A 12,631-nucleotide genomic window follows, 5' to 3' on the forward strand; every position below is an offset into this window, starting at 1 on the left:
ATAAGATTATCATAATCATAAGATTATCACAAATATAAGATTATCATAAGATTATCATAATCATAAGATTATCACAAATATAAGATTATCATAAGATTATCATAATCATTATCATCGTTTATTGAAAATATATAATATTTGAAATTTCATCATAATCATTGTAAATTATTGCTGAGAAAAAACAGTTGCAACAAAGAATTATTATCAATAAATCAAATTTTGAATAGCTCAAAAATTATTACAACAAATCAAATTTTGAATAGTTCAAAAATTATTACAACAAATCAAATTTTGAATAGTTCAAAAATTACAAAAGAATTTGTTAAAGTTTATTAATTTTATTTTATAAGCAAAAAAAAACTTGGCAAAAGCTTTTTCGAGCAAAGCACTCCAAAATTCATTGGATGATTTTGATCGTGCAAATAGTAATTTTCCATCTTGAGTTGGTAATAAATCATCAATAACTATTTCAATCCATTGATTGAAACGCCAAAAACAGAAACGGAATATGCCACAGTAATTGTTACTGCTTGTCCATTCTTGTCCACTAGCATCTGGTATTACCTGAATTCATTTTCGATAATATTTATTTCATAATTAAAAAGTTAGCTAAATTTTATGCTAATAAATTAGTATAATGATTATCATACTACTAATATTATAGCTATTTTTAACAAATGAAACAATTAATGTTGTTTATTTCCAGGATAATATTATTCAATTTCTTCTAGCTGGATCAAAGAACAATGAAACATAAACTGGAGACAACTTGGAAAACGAACTTTTTTAAGCAATGCTTGATGATGTGTAAGCGCAGAACAGGCAGATACAAACCAACAGTTACCAAGTATACCTTGGGTGACATCATTTGCCGTAGCACCTTCCACAAATAGCTGTGGATTGTCAACAATCTCCTGTAAATCTTAGCTTGCTTAAATGTAAGAAAGAGAAATTTGATCAGAGATGATAGGTGTGAAAAAATTTCGAAATTGAAAACATTCATCAGATTCTTCCTTCTTTTCTTTTCTACTTCTTTGGCAATAAAATAACTCATTTCTTCCATTTCTGAAATCATGTTAATCAAGATATTTGCGAATATATGAGGACATTTTAAAAAATTAAATGATAATTAAATTTCAAAATTAATTAACAATTATAATTTAAAGTGTATTTGGGTTAATGATATAAAATGCGGAATTTCTTGGTATTCTGCGCAAGCGGTTATTACGATAACTGCATTTTTCATCGTAATATTAAAGATTTTATGGTACAAACTGGTGACCCAACTGGTACAGGTGAAGGAGGTGACAGTATTTGGGGTGGACATTTGCGCAATGAGAGAGAGAGAGAGATGTTACACTAAATGATGATGAAGAAAATAGCAAAATAATGATGAATTGTGCTAATTAGTCGTTCTTCTTTCACATTACATAAGTATTATTTCTACTTTCAATTACAGTACAATGGAGTGTCCATTCATATGTCCACTCCTACTTAAATTTCTGTTCATCACATATTGAAAGTATAAGAATTTAATCAGTTTAACACTGATAACATTTACAAATGATGATCAAATGAATTGTTATCATTTTCAGTGTACTTTTTATATTGTATCCAAGAATAAAGATTTTATATGTTAAATTTAATCTTATCTGATAACAGCATTGATTAGGAATAATCAACTGGTCAAGAGATCAAATTTTGAATTAGTTTATGTTCAAAACAGTGCCTTGTGTTTAAATGAAGCTGCTAATGGATACATTAAAGTTAATTAATTAATTAATGAGAAACAGAGTTTTTCTAATGAATAAATGAATATCCTAGCTATTTGGCTGTAATTATTTCAATTTTAAAAAAGAAAATTATGAATGATATTGAAAAAGTCGTCATATCACTGATATGATAAGTTTGAAAAAGTGAAAAAAAAAAGAATTACTTACACCTGGACGTTTCCATATGATATCAATTTCTGGATTAATTGGTCTCAAAAATAAAGAATCATTGGTAGGCGGAAATTGAACATCCACAAAAAGCTGTTTCTTTCGAATACATTCCGCTTTTAGACGTTGATAATTTTGCGCATGAAAGTATTGTTTTCCCATTACGGTGACGTTAGTGTGACAATGTTCGCTTTACACCAATCCTTCTTAAAAGATGATGACAAACGATGATGACAATCACCATTACCATTACGACTGTAAATTAGTAATGTGTAATTTTTTGAAGGAACATTAGAAGGGTGTGTTTGTTTACATGTATAAATGCAAAGACAGACGGACGGACAGGCAGACAGACAAACGAACAGACAGACATTGATTTGAACAGAAAAGGTCAACAAATATTTGAAAGCAATTATTTCTATCGTTAAATTTTATTCTACTAAAATTATTCTTTAATATATTTTTGTACAAACGTTTGTTTCTAATTTGATCTATGATCTACCTGAGAAAATATTATATTTACAAGATAAAAGAAAGGTATGTGCAAATTAATTTCATCATAAAAAATATGTGACAAATCTCTTGAAAATTATAACTTGAAATGATTTTTTTTCTTTTTAATAATAACTTAATTAGTAATTGATAACTTTGTCTTTTTCAATCTTTAAAATCATTGCTACTTTATCAGTAATTTTCAAACACATTGAATTAATCAAACATATGAAATGATAGATGCTGATGTTGAGCAAGGATGAAAAAGTACTGTAATATGAAATGTGATAGGTATACTTAATCAGGTTGACAAAATATGACAAGAAATACTGAGGAAAAACAGGTAATAACAAGTTCTCTTTTGTCTGCTCGTCTTTTTCTCTCTCAAATTTTTCATTGTATGAAATTTCGAATTATTTATGAAATATCATTTATATGTAATGCTTCTTGTTAAACATTAATTATAGGATATATTATATTCTATAGGTAGAAATTGAAATACCTGAATTTTTCAGGTATCGATTGAAAAAAAAAGGCAATATATGACAATGTCGAATGTAAATTTGTTTAACAATAAAAATAATACAGGTAAACTGTATGGTGACAAGTTTACTTCTTCAACCTGACCTTTACTGCTATTAAAATTATTCCTTTTCCATAAATGACCTATTGATTTCAATTCAACAAATAACTGCATAAGCTAGAAAAGCAAAAGTAAGTCCCAATCATTAAGGGATGTTTCGGAAGTTTTTTTTTCTTTAGAGATTTTTTTTTCAAAAAAAAGTTTCTTTTTTTTGTCCTACCAGTAGATTTGGTAAATGCACCTCAGATCTGATCCTCATAATCTCATTAATGTTTGAGAATGTTTAATTATAAGGCAACGAGATATCACCAACAAGTTGACAATCCAGAAAACCTTCTTCTTTTCTTTCTTTGTCCTTTTGAACAACGAACATATCACAATCATTTATTGGTACTAGACAGGTATCCGAATATAATTTTGAGATTTTAGCAAACACTCTTTTTTTTCCTTTTTGTGTTAAAATTATTTAACTACAATGAAATGACAGAAAGTATTATGAAGTATTTCATTTCCTTCCCTCATAGGAGTACTAGAATCTGCTAGATATTCCATACTGAAATATTAGGATAGGTAGCACAGGTAGATAATATCAAATATAATTTTGATTTTTTAAGTACTATTTTTGAATTGCCATATTTATAGCTTTTTTTTATTTTAAAATACTTTTTAAACAGCAAAAATTACTGATGAGAAAAGAAGAACGATGACAATAATTTGTGACAGTTTTTTTCTTCAAAAAAAAAAAAGTACAAAATTATTTTGTTATGAACGTCCTTCTCTATTTCAAACGATACGTTAATTTAATTTAATTGGACGAAATTTCTCTATTTTTTAATAATTGTTATTCACATGAAAGAATTTTTTTTTTTGTCAAATGTCATATTTACCTCTGCTATGTCAACAGTGTTGCTTCACATGTCCATTAATCCGGATACAATGATTTACGCATCCGGATTAACTGATATGTGAGGTCTTCATACGAAGACATTAATTTCAAGCATTATTTTACTGATGAGAATCATAAACAACAACGGCAATAAGTACAAATTCTTTGTTGTTGCTTCTGAATCTCTTCAGAAACATGATGGCTTAATACCGAAATTCAAAATATTATCCTGCGCATTTCACTTTTGGTTTTCAATGATTCTTCAGGCAGTGTTGAAAGGGAAGATAAAAGCTATGAATATATTGGATTTACATAAATTTCCTAAAGCATTTCAATTTCCTGGCAGCTATAAATAGAATATGATACAGCGATAAGTTGACTGATTTTCTGCCAATTTAGATTAAAACTTGCTATAGATATGGTCAAATGAACGGATATTTCTTCTGGTTAATGCAAATAGCGTTAATGAAAGTTTAAAGTTTACTGAAAGATAATTCGAAAAAAAAGGACAGTAATTACCTTTAACCTAATAACGCTACACTTCCCTCAAATTTCTCGTCCACTTGGTGACTCATTCAGTGGCAAAAGTTTTGATACATTGTTGATCTTTTATAAATTACCATTAATCAGCTACTTAGCAACGACAAACTTGATAACAACAAAAGCAAAGTCAGTTGTTTTAGAGGACAATGTTTTAGAGGCCATTAATAATCAAATCTTCGGAAAAAAAATATCTATGCTGTAAGACATATGTCAGCCTCAGTGTAAGATGACATTCGTGATCTTTGATGAATTAAAGCACATCCACAACAAAAATTTAGTCCGAAAATTTTCTGTTTCGCTATTTCGCTATTTCCGCTTTTTCCTATTTCTATTTTCCAGCTATTTCGCTATTTCCCAGCTCCTATATAATTTATTGTACAGACTTGACAGTTCTCACTCGTGTGGCTTGGTTTGATTTCTCAATTCGGGATCACGAACTAAAAGTTCAATAAAATGCATGACGACAGTTTCATTTGGTTTAGGTCACTACATTCAAATCTGTCACATCTTTCAACAAAATTAAAAGTAATGAAATTTAAAGATAAGAATGTCTAGCACCCGAATCGCTGCAAAAAATGATTAGAATTACTGCTTGAACACTAGCAACATGAACGGAATTCCCAGCAAAAAGGAATCATCAAGTTCTACGACGATAATTCTAGAAAACAAAAATGGCTTGGATGACAAAATTTATTAAATTATTTTTTCTTCTTTATCCTCTTCGCGCTACACGACATTCAACAAAATAACAGATATTATCTATTTATAGTGAGTATTGACAATTTCTAACGATTGTGTCGTGCTAATGCATTATGTGTCGAAACATGAAACGATGAATGCATTTGTACAAACACCCATGATTTTCAACAAAAGCTTTTCAAGACATTCGCATCATCTTATCCATAGATAGTTAATTGTATGTGATTCACAGTTTCTCACCCGTGCGGTTTGATTTCATTTACCAGTTCGGAATCACGAACTTGATTTGATTAGGCATTAGATTTTGGTTTCTTGACATATACATCCGGAATAGGTCGTGCCATTCCTCTCAGTAGCTCCACAGTACTCTGACCCCGCTCTTTACGCTCATATTCGATCATCTGTCGCCAAAATGCTATATTTGGCGATATGAATGGTCTTTTATCCAGTACATCGTAATATGCTTCTCTCAGGCTTAAGCCTTCGTTGAGTACCAATGACATTATACATAGCGATGCAGAACGGCTGATACCAGCTGCACAATAAACTAATATCTTTCCACCCTGTGGAAAAAAAAAACATTTTTTAATGGAAAGTTTAACTTTTTCTCTAAAATTTGAAATATACATCATCCACCACTAACATAAGCGTTACTCTTTCCGCAGTTTTATACCTTAAACTTTTATGACCCTCTCAACAATTATATTTAATGTAGATGAACTCAGTCTTATTATGTAAATCAGCTATCAAATGATAACATTTTTTTGAAATCCTCATAAGTATGCTTATAGTACTCGAAAATACGCAATTATTACAATTGTTACTATCATTCACAATTTCTCTACCTGATCAAATTTCGTAACGACAAAAATATCAGGTCGAAGTACATAAAATGCAAAAAATGCTTCGCTTGAAAATTATATTCCAATACCTTTTTTTGTGCATTCTGAATAAACTTTGCAGCACTGTCAAAATGAGGAGTAAGTTTGGCGATCAGTGAATCATCTACCATAATATCCAGAAATTCGATTCCTTCATAATGCGGATTATTCGGAAGATTGGTAGCATCAATTATGTGTGTTATCCCAAGATCTCGCAGTTTCTGGAATGAATATATGAAAACATCTGCGGAAGGCACTATAAAAACGACAGTTTTCTAATTGTTTCAAATTCTGAAACAAACATTTCTATATAAGTGCAATAATCAGTACATTGCTTTAGGATGTAACAGCATTTTCCTTCTATCCAGCTTTTCAGAAAAATACACTTCTTAAGTCGTAAATATATCGCAAATACATTATTTTTTAATATTAGCAAGCTGAAATGAAATATCTTCTCATAAGTTTTTTTTTGCCAATTACAATTTCTTACTTACTTCAGTCCAGACTTTCAATTTTAGTGAATCTTTATTTTATAAATGTACCATCAAGAGATGAATATCAGTCAACTGCCAAATTTTTAAAAAACCAGGTGACGGTCCTAGCTTATCAAACCATAAAGAAATCCATTATTTGAGAGATATTACAATAATACCGACTATCATGTCGAAAAAAATCCACTATTTGAGAAAATATTAGCAGCACTACGGATATAAAATGTATTTTTAAATTCGAAAAGAAAAAAAAATGGAATGATAGCCTCTAATTCATATTTCAAAGAAATTCTTTTCTATAATATTGTTCTTTTTGCCTTATACTACTTCGAATTTTAATTTGCTCTCTACTCGACACCATCATTAATTTCTTTCCAATTATTGTTATTCAAACTAATTAATACTTTTCCTCTTACTCTAACAGGCCTCTGAGGATCTGACGAGTTTTATTCCTGTCCTACGGTAATTCTGAATCAATATATAACTACTGAATTATGAGAGGAAAATTCTTTCGATTTTTATTCAAAAAAAAATCATGCAATAGAGATAAACGTAAAATTTCATGGCAGTGTAATGAATCCGATATTTAAAGCAATCAATTCCTAAAATATGATATTTCTGATTAAATGAATTCGTAGGAGATCACCAAAAATGCCCAATGATTCGCTTTTGATGACAATTGCAGTATTTCAGTAACAAAGGCTCACCTTCTCTGTAATACAGCCAAAACCACTCAAGTACAGATATGGTCGCACTTCCGAAATATCGCACAATTTCGAAGTAACCATGTTTTGTGATTCCTCCCTCATATGTCACTTATATATGCACTCAAACAGTGGGTTTTAATTTCCTTTTATTTTTTGTGTACTACTTATTCAATAGTATCAAAACATCCTTTGACCTAAAAATAACAAAATAAATATATCTATACTTATTTAACTTCAATTATATGATGAACAGGAATCATAGAAAAGATTTATATTATACGAAATCAGCCGTCAAATCATTCTAATAACAGACAGCTGCATGATCAATAGAATTGTTTCTGTTGTTTCTGAGAGAAAGATCAAAAGAAGAAAAGAAAGACTGCTGCTGTTGCTACTGCTCACATAAACCATAAACATCAAGCTGTAATAGAATGAAACGACCCGAATGTTTGCACATCAGTAATGTTAACTGAAAAATATCACCAAAAGCACCACATTTCCTAACTCTCTCTATTGTTCAAATGAACCAGTTCTTTTCATGTCATGTCTAAAACGAGTGAAAGGAAATTTTTAGTAAATTCAGAAAACTGAAAGGTTGAATATCTTCAAAAAGAAACCTAAAGACGTTCCAGAAAAAGAGCTAAAGATTTCCCTAAAAAGTTATATGCGCTCCTTGATTTCTTCAGTAAATAAACGATCGGTCTTCACATTTTCAAATCGATAACTTGTCCTTGAATTCGCACCATCATTTTTTATACTTTCTTTATGTTCAGGTCCACCGAGATAAAAAGCTAGTACAGAGTTGGCTGATAGACATTCTCTCTGTCTTTGTCATCTACAACATTTACAAGGACAGGTGATCGCATCATACTCAAACGAGGGGATTTGTAGTCAATTTTGTCATAGCACTCAAGAAATTTGTATTTTTTGATAGAACATGAAAGGAAGGGGGGAGGGGAATATGATTCGTTTTCAAGACAGATCTAGCAAGGTCACGAGTCAATATATACATAAGACATTAGAATCCAATCGTTGGACTTCACATCCACATTTGTGCTCATATCAGCGGAAGAGGTAAGGTAAAATGAGGTGAGGTTTTTCGATTAAATTACAGGAATAAGTAATAAATTAAAATCCGAATTCAGCAAACTTCAGAATTTATTCAACTGGAAATTACACGCGTATTTACAAAGAATTAGAAATTGATTTCGAAAGGGAAAACAAACACTGTACTTGTCATTCCAGTTAAAATATATTTATATTGAAATTTGACAGTTATTTGACAGTTACTCAACATTTATTTCTCCTTTCTGAATTTTTAAAATAAATAATGGCCAACATAACTCTATTAGCGACAACGGAAGATAGATCTCTTTCGATTCCTCTCTTTTAATTGAAAGTGTGTTTAAGGGATTACAGTTTCTGCATAAAACGAAATCTTTCTTAAGAATACGATGGTAAGTATTCCCGAAGAAGAAGAAAGAGGTCAAGTATTGTTGAAGATAGGAAATAGTCAAGTATTCGTGTAATGGAGGATAGAATCAAGTACTCCTGAGATTGAGAAGAAATCCAATATTTATAGACTGAGGAAGGGGTTAAGTACTCCAAAAATGAGGATGAAGAGAGAAGTAAGAAATAAACGAAGTAGAGTTAATATTAATTATGGATAATTGGAAAGTGAATTATTGGAATTATCCCCAGTCAAATACATCCCAGTAGTATTTTATAATTCATCTGAACCCGGGTTCAAAGGTCTCGGCTACTTCCTTTGCCAATGGACTGTCCCAAGTAAGTATCCACGTACACCTAATAAAGTACCAAACTGAAAGGTACTAGAAATGAAATCTTCAGTTTACGGACGGACGAAACAATATGGTTCTTTGCGGTGCGTCCTACGTGATTTTGTTACGTGGAGCGGTTTGGAACGTTTGTCGAAGTGCATTAAAAAAATATGCGTGGAAAATATGCGTGGGATGCTTTTTTCACGTGTACTTTTTAGTGCACTTTGTAGTGTGTATGATATAATAATCCCATAAAGTTGTCTTTTTAAGATACATAACTTAATTAATTCAATTTTTTATTTGATTTTTTCAATTAATTTTTTTACCTTACCTTTTTTTTATTTCAGTTTAACATTTTTTCTTTCCAAGTCTGAATTAAACGTGACACGTTGCGGGCGTATGTCGGTCACGTTGCAGACAACGTTGGGTGATATCAAAATCGAATTGTATTGCGATTTATGTCCGAAGACGTGTGAAGTGAGTTATCATTGTCTAATTACAAGATATAGTAACGTATTTCAAACATTTTCTACATTTTATGTTTCTTTTTTAAGGAATGTGTCTTGTGCTACGCATGACTTTGTTGCATGCATATGATTATTACACGTTATTCCACTGGATACGTGATCCTACTCTGTACATGATTACATGTAATCATGTTACATGCACATAACTTCTTTTGACATGAAATTGTTGTGCGACTCTATCATGATACAGTGTTATCTGTGGAAAGTCATTTTTTGAAGTTTATCTGACCTATTTCTGTTCTTTTTAGCATTAAATTACCAATTTGCAGAATTTCTTGGCATTGTGCGCAAGCGGTTATTACGATAACTGCATTTTTCATCGTAATATTAAAGATTTTATGGTACAAACTGGTGACCCAACTGGTACAGGTAAAGGAGGTGACAGTATTTGGGGTGGGCCAATTGAGGACGAATTAAACACAACCTTGAAGGTATGCTCATGCTGTTTATATGTTTTAACACTGGCTTCATTCATTTTTGCTGCAGTATCTTTTTGTCAATTTTCTTAATGATTTAATTTTTGAGTTGTAAAAGTGAAAACCATGTTTTTGATATCTCAATATATCATTGCAGCACGACGCCAGAGGCGTTGTGTCTATGGCTGGTAACGGACCAAATACAAGTCGATCGCAGTTTTTCATCACATACGCAAAACATCCAACACTGGACTTGAAGTATACTGTTTTCGGGCGGTCTGTTTTGCTTTTGTTGTAATTTTTACTTTTGATATGTACAGTTTTATTAATGTTTCTTATTTTTTGCCAATATCGTGCTTATTTTGTTAAATTCATATTATTTGCAGCGTAATAGACGGATTTGACACCTTGGACGAGTTGGAGAAAGTCAAAGTTGACGCCAAATATCGACCAGTTGTTGAACAAAAAATTCAAAATGTTATCATCCACGCTAATCCGATTGCCGACATGGCGACCAATTCTTAAAATCAGTCGTTTGAGTCACGTTTCAATATACGATACTGCACATCATCATTTTACTTTTGCTTCTTTACGGCTGATCAAAAACAGATCAACAAATTTTCATCTTACAAATAGAACTGTGTTACGGCATTTAACCGATGCAAAAGATGTGGAGCTATCGAGACCCGATGAAAAACATCCGATCGAAGTAGAAAAACAAATTGATTTGGAAAGAATTCGAGAAATGCAGAAGTATTTCGAGCAGTATACCGAGGAATATGTTGAGATGGAGACTGAATCGGAAACTCCGTGCGAAATTATATCGAAGTCAGGTATGTGTGTCCTTACTTTTGACTCAGAATTCCACATCAGTCGGCATCGATTTATAATTTTAGAACGAATGGTATGTTTCGAAACAGACCTGTTCTTTAAGGCAGCCGGAAATATTAAACTGGTGTTTGTCATATTTTTACTGTCATTAACGATTCCTTCGTTTTCGTTTATTATAATTGTTTATTTAACCATGTTTCGTATAGTGTGAGATGACCTATGTAACTTCTATGTTTCATTTAACTTTTTACTTATTGCAGATCGCTTACGTCAACGTCTTGAACCGTTGCTAGACTTCGAACAAGATTCTTCATCGAGTCCGTTTAGTGTGAAGGAAATTGTGGACATACTCCGCGCTGAACGCTCCGAAGATATCGTTTGCATCAAAGTACCTATAAATGACAAACATGAGAGATATATTATTATTTGCACTCCTCATAATATGAGGCATGGTGAGGCTATGGTGCTTGCTATACGGAAATGTTTCAAACTTAAGAATAATGAGGTTTGTTGTGCTGCATTTCTATCTCATTTCTATGATTCATTTTTTCAAAAACTGAAATACGACCTGACTTCATAGAACAGTTTTATAGAGATTTAAATAGAATTGATTTTGGGGTAATTTTTGGTATTTTCGGTACTTCCTTATCTCTATTGTGTGGGTATTTTGCTTGTTTTTTAGAATATAAATGAAGAATTTACTTCCCTATCTTTCTTTATTTAAAAATAATAAAGAACTTTCAGAAGATGCAATTCTAGTAGCTGCAGTAAAAGTACCGTTTCTGTCTGCATGTTGTCATTAACTCTTTATTATAGATATTGTATCTCTAGTCGCGTCAGTGTCACGGTGTTTTTCTCTCTAAAAATTCCTAATAAAAGAACTTTCGAATTTTAAGGTGCAGCCACCGAAAAAGGCGAAAGTTGGCCGATGGTTGTGTTACACTTTCGAGAATATCTCAATACATATAATGACCCGTGAAGCGCGACTCAAATATGATCTTGAAGGCCTTTGGGGTATCGGATGGATGGAGACATTGGAAGATGAAGTCGATCTTCCAAATCCACAATTTCCAATACCTTCTGCTAGTTAGGCAGTTTTTTACGTTTGTATTTTTCTTATTTGTTGTGTTGATAAATGAATAAATTTGAACAGAAACTATTATGCTTTATTTGAATACTAAAAGTTTAGAGTTTGGTTTTTCATGTTGCGCCTTAACAGTATTTGACAGATGCAAGAGTGCGGGTGCGTGTATCTGTTATTTACAGGTTCCAATCGAGAATAAATGTAGCTTCAGTTTGAAACAACTGAAGAGTTAGCAGACATGTATGTTCTGACAGTTCTATTATATGTTATGGAAAAAAGTAGAACTGCAACTGTTCTTAATATATTTTATGTTTCATTCTGATCTGGCTAGAAACATTTCATCTATTTTACTTGTATCGAATTTGAAGAAGTTGTTGTGTCGGGTTAAAGCTTCTTTCAAGTAAGCTTTGATATTGCTTTCTCACTTTCTCTGAATTTCACAAAGAGAAGGAAAAGAAGGAACGGGACGCTATTGTTAAATTATGATGGAAAGGATTCGTTTGTTGGTTTGAATAAGTAAAATGCGTTCGATACGCCTGATTGCAGTAAAGGTCGTAATTGAGAAGTGTGGTATACTTGGCATAAGACAAGGACTCATCAAACGAAATAAGCATCAGAGCTTCAGCTATAAACGACATAAAAGTCAAAAATATGCTTTCCAACTCTGAGATCATTTTTTAAGTGGTGAGAAAGTAAATGTGTTTCGTGGATTAATTCCCTATTAAGATAAAAATCTGATCCTTTAAAGCTTAACCTCGTTGATGGAATTC

The 12,631-nt window shown here is 31.6% G+C and overlaps 4 protein-coding genes across 4 annotated transcripts in view; 2 read left to right on the forward strand and 2 right to left on the reverse strand.

The window, feature by feature from the left end:
- The window catches only part of LOAG_18246 (calpain-5), a gene marked incomplete at both ends in the record, with an annotated part of 7,191 nt that extends 5,089 nt beyond the window's left edge, over positions 1–2,102 (reverse strand). The window contains 3 exons of the mRNA XM_020450910.1: positions 362–564; positions 783–914; positions 1,941–2,102. Coding sequence (XP_020305359.1) covers positions 362–564; positions 783–914; positions 1,941–2,102 — 497 coding nt within the window. The remainder of the gene's footprint in view (positions 1–361; positions 565–782; positions 915–1,940) is intronic.
- A 3,020-nt stretch (positions 2,103–5,122) lies between these two features.
- Positions 5,123–7,424, reverse strand: LOAG_08444 (dual specificity phosphatase). The gene is made up of 3 exons (XM_003143976.2): positions 7,223–7,424; positions 6,075–6,245; positions 5,123–5,706 (listed from the first exon to the last, which is right to left on the reverse strand). Exons 1-3 carry the CDS (start codon positions 7,322–7,324, stop codon positions 5,434–5,436), a joined length of 546 nt encoding a protein of 181 aa, XP_003144024.1. The 5' UTR covers positions 7,325–7,424; the 3' UTR covers positions 5,123–5,433.
- A 1,636-nt stretch (positions 7,425–9,060) lies between these two features.
- On the forward strand, positions 9,061–10,471 carry LOAG_08445 (hypothetical protein; the record flags this gene model as incomplete). The annotated part of the gene is made up of 5 exons (XM_003143977.1): positions 9,061–9,236; positions 9,351–9,480; positions 9,800–9,961; positions 10,104–10,222; positions 10,333–10,471. The coding sequence occupies 5 exons, from the start codon at positions 9,061–9,063 to the stop codon at positions 10,469–10,471; spliced, it is 726 nt and encodes a 241-aa protein (XP_003144025.1).
- A 220-nt stretch (positions 10,472–10,691) lies between these two features.
- Positions 10,692–11,868, forward strand: LOAG_08446 (hypothetical protein; the record flags this gene model as incomplete). Its single annotated transcript, XM_003143978.1, has 3 exons — positions 10,692–10,779; positions 11,038–11,282; positions 11,674–11,868. The coding sequence occupies 3 exons, from the start codon at positions 10,692–10,694 to the stop codon at positions 11,866–11,868; spliced, it is 528 nt and encodes a 175-aa protein (XP_003144026.1).
- Positions 11,869–12,631: the final 763 nt, after the last annotated feature.

This window comes from Loa loa (genome assembly GCF_000183805.2).
Source record: "Loa loa unplaced genomic scaffold supercont3.237, whole genome shotgun sequence".
Classification (NCBI taxonomy): domain Eukaryota; kingdom Metazoa; phylum Nematoda; class Chromadorea; order Rhabditida; family Onchocercidae; genus Loa; species Loa loa.

Bases quoted from the DNA above. Each gene is read 5' to 3' on its own strand.
- LOAG_08444 (XM_003143976.2), bottom strand. From the start codon at position 7,324: ATGAGGGAGGAATCACAAAACATGGTTACTTCGAAATTGTGCGATATT. The intron at 6,246-7,222 runs GTGAGCCTTTGT...TATTCATTCCAG, and splicing joins TTGGCTGTATTACAGAGAAG to AAACTGCGAGATCTTGGGAT. The intron at 5,707-6,074 runs GTATTGGAATAT...TTTTTTCCACAG, and splicing joins TTCAGAATGCACAAAAAAAG to GGTGGAAAGATATTAGTTTA.